The sequence below is a fragment of the Brachionichthys hirsutus genome, chromosome 23, assembly GCF_040956055.1.
Source record: "Brachionichthys hirsutus isolate HB-005 chromosome 23, CSIRO-AGI_Bhir_v1, whole genome shotgun sequence".
Classification (NCBI taxonomy): Eukaryota; Metazoa; Chordata; class Actinopteri; order Lophiiformes; family Brachionichthyidae; genus Brachionichthys; species Brachionichthys hirsutus.
Genome location: NC_090919.1, coordinates 6,508,708 through 6,524,751, shown reverse-complemented (window position 1 = coordinate 6,524,751; position 16,044 = coordinate 6,508,708). Strand labels below are relative to the sequence as shown.

Sequence of the window (16,044 nt, the reverse complement as noted above, 5' to 3'; positions counted from 1 at the left end):
TGGATTCTACTGGTCATATTCTTCTACAGTTTGATTTCTCATAGTTGTTTGTCGGTTTAGGGAAAGGTGTCATGATCCTGTTCTTCCTGATGCTTCTCTCTCTATGTCAGATTGTTGCTGGGTCTCAGCTGGAGCAGGATGAGCAGGGGGCGGAGCTGGAGCTGCACGCCTTGTCAGATCGTCAACGTCTTCCAGAGCTCCTGGGCCAACGTGCTCGTCGTCGCCTTGGCTCCACGTCACCGCCTTTTCACGTGACGTCTCCCTGGCATGTCTGCAGAACCTCCCTGCCGACGTCCTCCCAGCTCGTCACGGAACTCCGGCTGGACTCCCCTGATGACCTGGCTCCCTTGTGGGCCATTAAACCTACAACCTACCTCCTGTGTCGTGTTTAGAGCGTCCAGTTCGGCCCAGCCCCCGTGACAAAAGGAATAAACCGGACACCTCCTTCCAGTCATTCGGGGTAGCGGTCGTCATGGTTACACAAGCCGTGACTGCAACGTTTCACCATTTTCGATCGAGTTTTTCGACTTTGTGCGAACCGAAGCACGACTAGGCTCGTTCATCCTGATTGATCTACTCAGTCATGTGGGCGTGTTTTACGGACAGGTCAATTGAAAAACTGTAGCTTAAGGCACATGAACGCCTGTTTCAATATTCAGAGACTGAATTCATTCACTATTCAAAATGTTTTAACAAACAAATGCCAAATATTGTTGAGACATATAAAATGTCAAGTTTCCTGGCTGTTGGTCGGTGGGTCTCCAACACCGCTGCTGCTGTCGCTGAGGGAAGTTCAGAGGGGATGTTTTTTGGGCACAGCGGCATTCTGACTCGCTGCCGCTTCCTACAGGCTGGTAACGTGATATTAGAGAGGATATCACTCTGTTTACGGCCAGCTACTGATCCGTTACTTAGTTTAGGCAGACTGGCGCCGGCTGAGATTGTAGCGGTTTATATTTACACTCGTGTCCACCTCTGGATGAATTCTGATCCCTTTAATTTCATCCCCATCATTAAATCTGAATATTAATGTGATGCGGGGATGTCCCGATCAGGTTCTATTGCCCTCCGAGCGCGTGTCAATTGATTTTAAACCAATACCGATACCGAGTCCCAATCCGGTACGACTATAACACATTTAAAAAAATAAATAAATAGTGAAAAAAAGATCCAGGATGTCCCTTATTTTTTATTTTAATGATCTTATTTTAACATTTAACTCTTAAACGGAGCACTTCTGTGGCGTAGCTTCAACATTCGAGTAATAAATAAACTAGACTAGTGCAACAGGAAATATTAAGTACGAATATTTAAAATAACATGAACAGCAGCTCAGTCGGCAGGTTTTTGTCATCCACTTCAGAATGCTTCCACACCGCAGACATACTCGCGCAACTAGCTTCAAGCTGCTTCCGTGTTTAGCCAGCATTCAACCCATAGTGTCACAGGAAGTGACGTCATGCCACTCGTGCTGCCGTTTCTGTTGGAGTAGCAAGGTCTCACTCTGAGCCACAGCGTAACTCCAGATCTGATAAAAAGTAATAACTATCCATATATATCAGTCCTGATCGGTACCTAATGTCCGTTTCCGATCGAGTCTGCACGCTCGCGATCGGGCCCGCTTTCCGATCACGAGATCGGATCGTCCCTAAAGTGATGGCTGTAAAAGCCGTTAAGTTTCCTCGAGTCTACTTTGCATTTAGTGTCATTACACAATGTTCATGTGTGACATGAGATCTTCCCGCTATTCAACAGATCCCTGCCATGCTGTTCACAACGTCACATCTTTTGACACTTCATCACATCAGTGTTGATGAACATTTGATCTGACTGCTTATGAGGCTCGCTGCATGCAGAGATAGAGGTGATCCATGTCTGGTTGCTGCTGCAGATAAAACTGTGCAGGAGTGAATCCATGCACAAACACACACACATGCAGACGGACAGAAAACTCGACAAAGAGGCAGAAATTAATTATTGTCCATACCCATATCCATAAAGCAGTGTGGAAGTGGGACACAGGTGAGTCTCGCTGTTCGTCTGAAGCACCTTGTTTCTATATCCTGCACAATACGCCCGTTTGTCTCACTGCTACAAAGGCAGTATTTGTTATAAGCAGAGAACACGAGCTTCACGATCATATTACAAACCTTACATGCCACACCGGAAACATTCAGATCTAAGCTTTAGCAGAGGGATCACCGAGGTAGGATAAAATAAAACCTTCATGGTGCCCTCGACACGTTCATTGAATATTGTGTCCTTAATGCATTTGTCTTGAAACGCGCTTCTGGTGCAATCTTCAATTTTTGCCATAAGTGTAAGAGCCACAGTTTGTATTATTTATTCCTGGAAGTTCCCAGGCGCTTCATCGCCATCGACCTTTGTTTTTAAGGCAAGTGTGACCTCTCACCGAGCACTTCTCTCATCAGGAGACATTTTGATAGTTGTGATGACTAAAAAGCTTCCTCTTGAAGGAGATACATGGTTGTGTGACTTTGGAGGAGTAAGTCCAAGACAACTCCTAAAATCTGCGATTCAGATTACAATATATTGATTGATTTTGTTTTTTTTATAAGCCCTTTCGGCTTCTTTTCCTCTCCTGCACTATTATTTGCCTTTGTAATGTTTTGTTTATGTTTATTATTGTGCATATGAATAAAATGAAATGAAATGTGAGGTCTAATAGTCGATAGCAGTTGACGAAACGATGTCACCTGAAGGTCAATTTAGATGCTGATGCTTAGTTTTCAAGTTTGAGGTTGACCAGGTCAATTTGCTCACTGGACATTGCAGCAATCCAATCAATAATATACTTGGGGAGGTTATCCAGGAGTGACAACTGCCACTAAGGTGAACGATAATGTACAATTCTTGCATATAACCTAAAGAAGCATCCTGATACCATGTGGAGGAAATATGGTTTAAAGTCCTTGTGAATCTGGTTCCGTACTTGCATGAGGCACAGACAAAGCAGTGAGGATGGTAGGTCTTCCCCAGGGCGGACACCACCTCCCCCTCAATGAAGTCCTGGCAGCTGAAGCAGCGAGTCCCATATAATCCTTGGTAGTCCCGAGTGCAGATGTATTCACCCTGTCGCACGAAGAAGCCTCCCTTAGCCAGTTCACAACCACATACTGTGAGAAAGGAGGGACGGATAGAGAGCGAGGAGAAGAAGGAAAGAAGGAAAGGGGGACCAAATATGGAAAAGGGGAAAAGAAAGGGAAGAGAAATGAGTCAAATCTAATAGCTGGCCACATTTTAAAAGCACAAACTTTGAAGGAAAAAAAACTGTTATACTGTTATCCATGCTTTGGTACCACTCAATATATCGCTCATATACATCTTTTATGTACCAATGCAGATACAGTGGAACCTTGGTTCTTGAACGACTCAGTAGTCGACCAAGTTTAAAATGCCTCAGAAGTCGAACAAATGTTTGGAGTTCGAACAAACGAGTGGAGCTGAGGCAAACCGAAGACACGCAAATGAAGGCGGAGTCTAACTTCAGTTTAAGTCGACCTGCCGTAGGAGAAAAAGACTGTGTGCAGATTGTCACTCTATGTTCTCTTTAGCCCAGGGGTCAGGAACCTATGGCTCGGGAGCCAGATGTGGCTCTTTTGATGGCTGCATCTGGCTCGCTGTATTTTGCTGTCGAAAATAGCGGTCGATGTTTGCATGTGCAAAACGGTCCGCACAACGGCCTGTTGTGAGATCAGTAAGTAAACTTCCCTCGTTTTTATCGCGTTGTCGGCTCGCTAACTTTAGAAACTTTCGTACTTTTCAGGATCCCAAAATTATATCTTGTGGTTACATTTAGGGGGCTCGATTAATTCATTGGAGGATTATTGATTTTGGTGGAATTATTGTAATTTTAACCCTTTAAAGCCCGCAACAGTAAGTAATCGTCAGAACACTAAAATTTTGGGGAAATAAGGTCTAAATGGAACCTTCTAATAAATTTGTCAAAAATATAAATATATATACATTTTTATACAAGTGCTCTTTTTATAAAAGTTACAAATGTATGTAACTTTTACAAAATCCGGTATTTTTTCATGGAAAATGCAGATGCATGTGTTGGCTTGTATCTATAAGCTTTTTTAAGGGGGGGGATCAAACTTCCAAAGTAGAAGTCTCAAAATCCTGAAAGGCCATGTGTATCAAATATGATATGTTTAGCAATAAAGGGTTAATTAACCGCTGACGTTACATTTTGACATTAATTCTGCACGGAGGAATTTGATATTTGTCATGGTGGCACAATGAGTTTGATACTTTTTATGTTTCTGTAAATTTTACAGTGTAAAATGTCTCAAAAACGTTGTGATTTTGGGCATTTTAGCATGTCATCGTTCACATTTAGCTGAATGTACTGCTTTACAAATACAAAAATAAGCAAAATAAAATACTTGCCTATAGTAGTGAACAAATCCAACATCGCATGTACACACACACTGGAAGAACGTTAAGCATGTATTGTGCTCAGATGAGCCACAATGCACAATAAAATGCATGTATTTTAATACTTATATAAAGATTGCACTTTATCCGTTCATCTGATCTCCTAAATATGCACGACAGGAACTCCAAATTATGTTTTCATCTCATGTACACACACTGACTACACAAAGAAGCCATAGCAACCATATTGCATCACAGGCCAGCCCCACCCTCAGAGGAAACCTGGCTCTAAAAACAATACCCCTCCTTTGTTTTCCCTGCATTCTTTCTTCCTGGAAAATGTTTGCACTCGTTGCTGTCATGGCTTGGAACGGCTTGGTGAACACCGACACACACACACACAGTCTCACCCTTGTGGTGATGTGTGTATGAGGTTAAACACATTATTGGCATGTGGTGAGATCACACAGACAGAACATGCTTTTCAGGACGCATGTTCACATTTCTGTATCCCTGCAGGCATATATGGGAGGGTCTGCAGTGACACGTGCAGATGACATCACACAGCTACAACCTGACAAACATTCCACAGACCAGACACATCCAGCCTGAACCGCTTCCCGGTCTCAGAGTAAACTAATGTTCATGGCGCTGGACACGACAGCTCAAACAATGAAATGCCAAAGCTGCATTTGCTCACAGGACATTTCCAAATGGACTAAGAGAATTCGGAGGTACCGCACTGCATGAAATTGGACTCACAAAAAGTCGCTGTGTGAGGCGGTGCACCTTTCAAAGTTGAGCAATTTTGAGCAAATGTCTTACCTGTGGATAGACAGTCAAAAAGTTGAACTAGCAACCTTCTAGTTCATTGAAAAGTACCGATAGTTTCTGGGTGTTTTGGACAGACACACTGCTCCAGCTACATTCCTGCTCATTTCCGCTCTACATAGAGGGGCCATAGTGCCTTCAGAGCTCTGCCTTATATGAAAACGGTGATTAGAAGCCTAAATATAGTTACCGTATTTTCACAACCTTATAACGCACCTGGTGATTTGCCGCAGTCTCATTAACAGCTGATTTTTCGGTATTTCAAACTTACAAAGGGCGCGCGGATCAAAAGGCGCCGGCATGATAGGTGCGCAAAATAGAGCAGGAGCAAAACTGAGTTTGGTCTTCACATCTTTAATCATCATCAATCAAACAAGCATACTAGTGCGCGTTTTCAAAAATAGAGCTGGAGCAAAACAGAGTCATTAATCAAACCCATCAAAGTCCACATCCTCTGTTTCTGTAGTGAACAGCTGCCCTTGATCTCTGTCAAACATGCCGGCCTCTTTCTTCACTGTCAGAGTCTTTCCGTGCCGTGCGGCGCCTCGGAAATGAAGCCGGCTTCTACGAAGGCTCAAACAACAATGCTAGCAGACAGTTAGCCGAAGCAGCTACAATCCAGTCAAACTGTGGCGCTGCGCTGCCTTCCACTTCGAGTGAAACTGTGTTCTCCGTCTGTCGTCCAGCGCTCCCACGCAGCCCGCAGTTTAACGGTGCGGTTGGAGTTCTTTGGTTAATCCACCGGGGATGATGATGATAAGATAGCTTGCTAGTTAGCCCGTTAGCGCATTAGCTTGCTTCACTCCGGTTTAGACCGTATCGGTGAGATCGCCACGCACGGAGTTGCCGATCGCAGGAGCCGGGCTGCTGCAGGTCGTCTTGTTGCTTCCTCCGCTTCCTCCATTGATCCATTAATGCTGGATTCTCTCTCCGCCGCTCTATTCCCGTGTTCTGCTGCGGGACCAGCAGCCGCTTCATCAGCACGCCCTAATAGTTTACTATGGTGAAGCGCATCGGCACGTATCACTCCGCGAGGCGCCTGACTGAGTCCGCCTTACAACAACAAATAGGCCGCTCGGACCAATGGACGCGCGGCACATTTTGAAAAAAATCTAAGACTTTTAGGCGTGTCCTACGGGTGTGAAAATACGGTACACATTTGTCATTATTTTTACATCTTTTAAATCATGACAAACTTGTCAAGAATTAATATGATCAACACCACGGTGTGAATGTTTGCATGAATGCGAACACCGGTGTATGCTTTGATCTTTTACTTTGATCTTTAATTAATTCATCTTCAACCGTGTCTCTACAGGACATCAAAGAATCAAAGAAGCAGACAAATCATATAACTAGCAGATGAGAACAAAGAGAGTGATTACTCTAGCATGATGGATTATTATAGTTTACTTGAGGTGTATATGCTCCAAAATACTACCAATCTGCCAAGGCATACTGTCATAGAGCGGAAGGATGAGGATAGTTTTTACAAAGAGGTAGGTACATCTCTCTTTTAAATTATTAATACATTTCAAGTGACCGCCTTCTATTGATGCTCATCTGTACCTGCAGGTTACCATCCTGGGGGAATTGCTGTGCCGAAAACTTGAGGCATATCATATTGTCAAGTTTCATGGCTGGTTTTTGGGAAGTACGAGGATGGTCTTTGAGCCATTAGAAGATGACTTAGAAGGTTACGTCTGCAGAAACATGCTGAGCCTGAATGACATCAGAGAAATAATCCAACAGGTATGAGCACAGTCAATACAAAGATAGACAAGCCCAGTAACTGTAAACTTTCACATTTAAACTGGACAACTTTCTTTTCAAGATGGCCACAGCGTTGAAGGCTCTGAAGTCCATTGGGGTGATCCATGGAAATGTATCCCCCAAGAATATCATCATGGAAGATCAACGGACAAGACCTCTCAGCGTCAAGCTGGCAAACTTTAGTTTGGCCAGGCTGAGATCCGACAACAGGAAGGCTTCAGAGCTGCAAGCGGATGCATTTACGTAAGGACAATGAAAACAGTGATCGTAACTCCCAGAGAGGAGAGGATATTTTCCACCTGTGTCTTGTCTGTCAACAGAATTGGTTGTGAATGCCGGAAGCACGTTAGTTCTAGTCAGTTTGTTAGCGCTAGTCAGTTTATTAGCTCATGTTGGCAACAATTTTAGCCACTCGATGTTTGCTCATACTAAAATTCAGCATTTTAGCAGTTAGCATTGATCAGTGAACACACTCCTTTAACCTTCCACATCCGGTTCATACTAGATGGACTCTTCTGGTATCATCTTATCGTTAAACATAAAAATTATTCACTATTAATTTTTCATTTTCGATCATTTTAATTTGTTTTGTTTTTTTCTCCATGAAAGTTTAATGCTTTCAACAATTTTCATATTTATTTATTTATATCAGGGAGGGTACATAGTAATACATATTTCGGCCAATATGCCAGTTAAGCCGAAGGCTATTTTTCACTAGTCACTATCATTCACGGATCACATTAGAATAAATAGCCTTTAATTAATGAGGGAACAAGTTCTAGCTAACCTTTAAAATGTTTGTTTCTTCCACATGTAGGTCTCCAGAAAGAACTTCCGGCCTACCGTCATCTGATGCCGCGGATATGTGGTCTTTGGGTTCTGTCATGCTCTTCTTGCTCCGTGGCTGTGAGCGATATGTACATTTTAAGGTAATGACTGAGGGAGGCTTCTGCTCCACTTCCTCCACCTGATGGATGAATTAACTTGGTTAACAGCCGTTATTGGTGTTTTGTCCAAAATGCTTTCAATGTTAGTTTGGGGATGACAAATGGAGATAATATCATATTTAGTGGTTTGGTGCGTCTTCTTCTTCTACACTTCTAAACGGCTTGCAAAAGATTTTCTGACTGATGGTGGATTTCACCATTGCTTCCTGAACTAGATGCATCTAGAGGAAACCGGTGAAGAACTACTGGAGATGGAGGAGTGCATCCATCTTATAGCTGCCATGATGGAAAACGATCCTGAAAAAAGGATTACGCCTAGTGAAGTCCTTATTCATCCCTTCATTCTCCGTGGATCGTATCCATGGACGAGTGAGTACCCAGCAGCTGTGAAAGAAGGGTACTGCCTCAACTTCCTCAACTATGAGTTAATGGAGAACCTGGGACAAGGTGGCTTTGGAGGAATGATGAAGTGTAGAAGGAACGACACCGGAGAGTGTGTGGCTGTAAAAAGGCCCCTGGGTCTAAAGGATTGTGACAACGAGGTGAGTGTGGACCAGTTGTTGAGTTTCCTGTTCACATCTGTCATTTTGTTAGTTTAGTCCAGTGTTTCCCAACCTTTTTTGAGCCGCGGCACATTTTTTACATTTACAAAATCCTGCGGCACACAACCAACCAAAATGACACAAAATGACACTCTAACACAGTACATATTAGATTAGATGACCTGTATTATATATTATTATTCTCTGTCAGGAAACTAATCATGTATAACTTGTCATGTTTTTACAGAGTAACATATTGGAAGCGCTAATGGCTGCAAATGCTGACCAGCACAATATCATCAAGTGTCATGGATGGTTTGATTTCACAATTGGAAAGGCGCCTGTGCTGGAGCTGCTGGACAAGAACTTGGAGGAGCTTGTTCTTGAAATGAAGAAGACAATGCCTCTGAGTGACATCAGAAGCATCATTCAGCAGGTGGGCTTAATAGCAGGGAGAAATCGCACAATGCTGTTGGTTATAACCTGTAAGAATCTCTGAAACACACCCTCCCTGTGTCCTGCAGATGGCTGAAGCTTTGCTGGCGCTGAAGGAAATGGCTTTAATCCACGGTGACATAAAAGCTAATAACATCATGTCAGTCGATCCACAGAGACCCTTCAGTAATGTCAAGCTGATAGACTTTGGCGCGGCCAGGCACAGGTCTGAACTAAAGCTTGGTATGGATATACAGTTACCTTGGCTCAGGTAAAGTCTATTAAAGTATTTAGTATTCTTGTCCATACTTGCACATTATTTCATTTGGGACATGCTTCATATACTCTTTTAATATTTGTAATATGTGACGTACACCTTTTATTCTTTCTACATGTAGGGCTCCAGAAGTCTTTTTCGGTCTTCCCCTTTCTGAGGCCATTGATATGTGGTCTCTGGGCTGTGTGATGGCCGAAATGATCTCGCGAAGCAATCTCTTTCCTAGCTTAAGGGATACAGAGGTGGTAAGTTACCTGTAGTAATCAGCCTACTTCTTTGGTGTTCAGCGTTCTGAAGAGGACACCCCCCCAGGACCGGTGATACTGTAAAAATAACTGTGCTGTCTTTTATCTCCAGGTTGCACAAATGGTGAAGTTGCTGGGAATGCCGTCCAACCGTGTTCTCAACAAGGGGATTCACGTAAAGCGTTTTTTCACCAAGACCATGTTCACAAAGTGGAGGGTACGCATTTAAGCTTCTCAACTCCAAAGGACATAACATGTTTGCAGCTGCAAACTATTTTCTGATAGTCATGCAAACACAAATACGTTGCTGCAGAAAGCACTTCCCCCTAAAGTTGTTGTTCTTCTTCAGATGCTTGCGAAGGAATCGAAATCACTTCGTCTTCCCACGGGTCAGGAGCTGAATTCTCTGGACGATCTGAAAACAGTAAGGGCTAAAAGTTCCTTGTTTTCTTTAACTTTGATTGATGATGTTCTCATGGATCATAAGGATGAGTTTGACCATTGCTTCCTGAACTAGATGCTGCTGGAGGAAAATGATGATGCAGAAGCTGTTGAATCATGCATCGAGCTTCTGAAGGCCATGCTGGCGCTGGATCCTAAAAAGAGGATCACGCCAGAAGGAGTCCTCAACCATCCATTCATAAAATCTGCTTCCTGCAAGAAGACTGCCAACACCCACCCAGACCCCTGCAGTCCACCTCGAACCACCTCAGCAGTAGGAGATGCGCTGAAGCCTGACGCTGAGAAGAAAGGAACCAAAGAGGAGAAGAAGCCGAAAAAGAAAAATAGATTCTTCCGCTTCTTCGCCAGGAAAAACAGCACCTTCCCACCCGGTGTGATCCCGGATCAGCCAGCTCCACCTGGCAGAAAACTTAATACGGTCGACGAGGAGAGACCAGTCAGGTGAGAAGACCATCTGATTATCACAAACACCATCATATGACTGAGGTTTGTCGGATGCTTGCAGATGTCTTGATAACAGGAATACATTTCTGTGTTTAGTTTGCAGAGTGGCCCAAACAAGATGCCAGAGTCTCCGGTGGGAGTCCCTGAATGCGCCACAGAGACTTCCATCCACGTGGAGCCTATCACAGATGGTGAGAATCAGTCACAACTGCTCCTGAATGATCGCTGAGCATTTGGAGGATGGTGGGTGTTCTAATGTCTTTTTTGTATGCAGAGACCAAAGGAACGCGGACGGAGAAGAAGAAGAAGAAGAATAAGTTCTTGCGCTTCATCTCCAAACTAAAGAACATCTTTCCATGTTGTGGGACCTGGGATCAGCCTGTTGCTCCTCAGATGGACTGTGATAACACTGGCTCCCAACAAGACCATCACAGTCCACTTCCTACAACCGCTCCACCAGGTGTGATCCTGGATCAGCCGATTCCAACTGGCAGAAGAGTTAGTACGGTAGATGAGAAGAGACCAGGCAGGTGAGAAGACTTCATCTGATCATGACAACCACGATCACCTGAGTGAGATTTATCATATGCTATCAGATGTCTTGATAACATGAATATTTCTGTTTAGTTTGCAGATTGTCACGCATATGGCTTCCATCAGCCAATCAGAGGCAGAGGGGGATAATCATCACTTAACACCGGCCTGCTGATGATGATATATCCTCCTGAGACCCAGCCCATTGACATGTGTCCTCTGTAGTGGACATTTTGTCTCAGGAGGATATAGATATTGGTGAATTGCTGGAACACAGCAGCGGAACGAAACAGCAAGTCAGCAGCAGCAGTTGTTGCGGTTGTATCAAACCTCAAATCATCCCTAAGGTCAGACAGACAGGCACAATGAAAGAACGGGATTATGGACGTACGTACGTTTATGTTTGAACATGATAGTCACAGAATAGAGGATTGTGAAAATGGCCTGACCAGGGAGGCGTTCAGGAGGCATCCTAAATAGGTGCTCGAGCTACCTCCGGGAGAGCTTCGACCATGTACCGGGGGAGGCAGGGGACATTGAGTCTGAGTGGACCATGTTTCGTGCCTCCATTGTCGAAGCGGCCGATCGGTGCTGTGGCCGTAAGGTGGTCGGTGCCTGTCGTGGCGGCAATTCCCGAACCTCTTGGTGGACACCGGTGGTGAGGGATGCCGTCAAGCTGAAGAAGGAGTCCTAGCAGACCTTTTTGGCCTGTGGGACTCCGGAGGCAGCAGACAGGTACCGACAGACCAAGCGGGGCGCAGCTACCGCAGTTGCTGAGGCAAAAACCCGGGCATGGGAGGAGTTCAGTGAGGCCATGGAAAATGACTTCCGGACGGCTTCGAAGAGGTTCTGGACCACCATCCGGCATCTCAGGAGGGGGAAGCAGTCATCCGGGAGGAGCTCGGAGTAGAGCCGCTGCTCCTCCGCGTTGAGAGGAGTCAGATGATGTGGCTCGGACATCTATTCAGGATGCCTCCTAAACGCCTCCCGGTGGGACGTGCCCTGAACGCCTCCCTGGTGAGGTGTTCAGGGCACGTCCCACCGGGAGGAGACCACGGGGAAGACCCAGGACACGTTGGAGAGACTGTCTCTCGGGTGGCCTAGGAACGCCTCGGGATCCCCCCCGGAAGAGCTAGAGGAAGTGGCCGGGGAGAGGGAAGTCTGGGCTTCCCTGCTTAGGCTGCTGCCCCCGCGACCCGGCCCTGGATAAGCGGAAGAAGATGGATGGATGGATGGACATTCCCATAAACAGTGATTAAGAGGCGTTCAGGAGGCATCCTAAATAGGTGCTCGAGCCACCTCCGGGAGAGCTTCGACCATGTACCGGGGGAGGCAGGGGACATTGAGTCTGAGTGGACCATGTTTCGTGCCTCCATTGTCGAAGCGGCCGATTGGTGCTGTGGCCGTAAGTTGGTCGGTGCCTGTCGTGGCGGCAATTCCCGAACCTCTTGGTGGACACCGGTGGTGAGGGATGCCGTCAAGCTGAAGAAGGAGTCCTATCAGGCCCTTTTGGCCTGTGGGACTCCGGAGGCAGCAGACAGGTACCGACAGACCAAGCGGAGCGCAGCTACCGCGGTTGCTGAGGCAAAAACCCGGGCATGGGAGGAGTTCGGTGAGGCCATGGAAAATGACTTCCGGACGGCTTCGAAGAGGTTCTGGACCACCATCCGGCATCTCAGGAGGGGGAAGCAGTCATCCGGGAGGAGCTCGGAGTAGAGCCGCTGCTCCTCCGCGTTGAGAGGAGTCAGATGATGTGGCTCGGACATCTATTCAGGATGCCTCCTGAACGCCTCCCGGATGGATGGATGGATGGATGGACATTCCCATAAACAGTGATTAAGAGCTCCTTTGTCGACTCGACATTTGGTGCACACATTAGGAATATTGCTTGACATACGATGGATTTCTCGGGGGTTATATGAACTCTTGTTAACCATTTATATTGCAATAATTTAAGTTGTGTATTTATGGTTTGTCTTTTGGCTTTTAAGCATGTCTCTCTCCATTCTATCTCATTTATGTCTTCTCATAAGTTTTTTCTCCATGCATTTAATTTATATATTGCAGAATCTTTTGAATTAAACATTAATAAACTATAATATATGGTCAGTAACCCTTCTTCTCCTTATTTTTCAATTATTTCTTTGATTAATGAAAGTGTTGGAATGTCAATAACATCTTTAATCCAAGATGACAAAACATTTCAACTGTAAATACTTAAAGAAATGTTTTGTAGGAAGTTTGTGTTTGTCACATAAGTCTCGAAATGTAAGCAATACTCCATCCACATATAAATCCTTAACAGTAGGGATGCCCTTCATTTTCCATATTTTAAATCCACCATAATTTTTGCAAGTACCGTATTTTCACGACCTTATGACGCACCTGGTGATTCGGCGCAGTCTCATTAACAGCTGATTTTTCGGTATCTTAAACATACACAGGGCGCGCGGATCAAAAGGCGCCGCATGATAGGTGCGCAAAATAAAGCAGGAACAAAACTGAGTTTGGTACTCACATCTTTAATCGTCATCAATCAAACAAGCATACTAGTGCGCGTTTTCAAAAATAGAGCCGGAGCAAAACAGAGTCATTAATCAAACCCATCAAAGTCCTCATCCTCTGTTTCTGTAGTGAACAGCTGCGCTAGATCTCCGTCAAACATGCCGGGCTCCCTTTCTTCACTGTCAGAGTCTCTTTCCGTGCCGTGCGGCGGGATGCCGGCTTCTGCAAAGGCTCAAACAACAATGCTAGCAGACAGTTAGCCGAAGCAGCTACAATCCAGTCAAACTGTGGCGCTGCGCTGCCTTCCACTTCGAGTGAAACTGTGTTCTCCGTCTGTCGTCCAGCGCTCCCACGCAGCTCGCAGTTTAACGTTGCGCGGTTGGAGTTCTTTGGTTAATCCACCGGGGATGATGATGATAAGATAGCTTGCTAGTTAGCCCGTTAGCGCATTAGCTTGCTTCACTCCGGTTTAGACCGTATCGGTGAGATCGCCACGCACGGAGTTGCCGATCGCAGGAGCCGGGCTGCTGCAGGTCGTCTTGTTGCTTCCTCCGCTTCCTCCATTGATTCATTAATGCTGGATTCTTTCTCCGCCGCTCTATTCCCGTGTTCTGCTGCGGGACCAGCAGCCGCTTCATCAGCACGCCATAATAGTTTACTATGGTGAAGCGCATCGGCACGTATCACTCCGCGAGGCGCCTGACTGAGTCCGCCTTACAACAACAAATAGGCACATTTTGAAAAAAATCTAAGACTTTTAGGCGCGTCCTATGGGTGTGAAAATATGGTATATGGGGCATACAATTTAAGATGTGTTTTATTTTTAAACTTGTGTATATAGACTCGTAACACAGCAACACCATATATGTCATGATACATAAAGACAAGCAGCTCTGAGGGGATGTATTTAAATGCAAACATAAGTCCAGGATGTGAACCTACTTTTGCAATGTGAGGTGCAGTCCAGGGTCACCTTGTTGAACTCCTTCACTCTCCTCTCTCTTTTTTGTGGTCTTATGCATCATTAGTCGATGATTTCATGATCAAGTCAGGCACTAAGGCTGCATTAACATGATGCAGCTCCAGGTACTACTACTGTACTTGCTGCTATACATGGATGAAGATTGAGATTTCTCTTACACCAAAAAGAAAACTGAAGAACTCAGTGTTTTCCTGCCAGTGGCACCATAATCTAATTTTACCACCAATGAACAACCAAGAAAAATGAAAATCCCATCCTCACATGTTAATATGCGTGTTAATATAACAACCATCACAATACAAGCAGACATGTTTTCCCAGGAAGTGGTGACATTCTTTCCAGTGGTTCACATCCAGATCTCTACCCAACCTGTCTAGAACGAGCTCCTGCTCTGGACTGAGAGCAGACTGGAATGCTGAATGGATGGATGGATTAATGAAGGTGTGTAGATGGTTAAGACAAAAGTATGTTTATTGAGAATCTCTGGACTTGATGAATTATCTGACAGACTTGTGAATTGTCTTGGACTTCTTTAAGATGACTTTAGACTTGACTTGGATTTGATTGAAAACAACTAACTGAAATTAGAGATTTCAAAGAGGGAGATATGTGACACCTCACTAAAAGGGCAGACAAAAAGACTTCCCATTGGCTCCTCGTTCCATTCTCGTATACATTTATATGCAGTTGGCACACACTCCTCTACTTACTGCTTCATAACTTAACTGCTTAAGGTAAAGATGGACCCCAGTCATCACTTATAAAACAATCACTGCTAAAAGCATTGCAGACTTTTAAAGACTGCAACTACAAATCGGTGTAGAAAACAACCATAGATCTAGATTAACAAAAATATATAAACATATAAGTAATAAAATCAGTTTTGGAATCCAATTTACAAATGAACTGACTTTACATGTTATGTAAAATAGATGCTCTCTGTCTGACCCCACACATCCCAGTGTTTCCTGTGGAGAATGAAAGCAAACAGACATGTCTGAGAAAATAGAGATAACATCTATTTTGCACTACACCTTTGCAGAAGTAACATAGTATCATATCAAATATCTGTCTTTATATGCGCGTAATCTTCACTGTGGTTTGACAGAAGTAGTTCAAAAACAGACAAAACGATTTCCCCTGCCACCAGAAGATGAGTGAAATGAACAGATGGTTAAAAGCAAAGTCAAATAGCAGTCTAGGTGCCACTTTAACCGACTGCAGGAAATTCTTTGTTTTCAAAATCTTCATGTTTGAATTCCATGACAACGCAGGGTGTGTGTTTTCGCCCTGAACATGGACACATGGTCATAATATAACTAACTCAGCTGATACAAAACAGCAAGAAAAAACACTCAATCAACTGCAGAGTCTTATCTTTGGCCCTCCAGGTGTGAGCTGACAAGGAGTGGATATTAATACAGGGCGTGAACCTCTTGACTTTCTGCAACAGCAAAACAGACTTTCAGGACAAAAATAGAGCTTGACTTTACTTGACTTTATTTCTCCATTATCATAAGCATTAGCGAGACTGTTAGCGCCTCTTCCTGTTGTCAGTGCGTAGTCGGTATAAAGCAGGGGTGTCAAACATACGGCCCGCGGGCCGGAACCGGCCCGCAAGGAGGTTTTGTCAGGGGACAATTTTTTTGGGAAAAAAAACAAA

The 16,044-nt window shown here is 44.6% G+C and overlaps 1 protein-coding gene across 1 annotated transcript in view; it reads right to left on the bottom strand.

The window, feature by feature from the left end:
- The window catches only part of ablim2 (actin binding LIM protein family, member 2), a 57,236-nt gene that overhangs the window by 25,088 nt on the left and 16,104 nt on the right, over positions 1-16,044 (bottom strand). Inside the window, exon 3 of the mRNA XM_068755595.1 lies at positions 2,954-3,137. Coding sequence (XP_068611696.1) covers positions 2,954-3,137 — 184 coding nt within the window. The remainder of the gene's footprint in view (positions 1-2,953; positions 3,138-16,044) is intronic.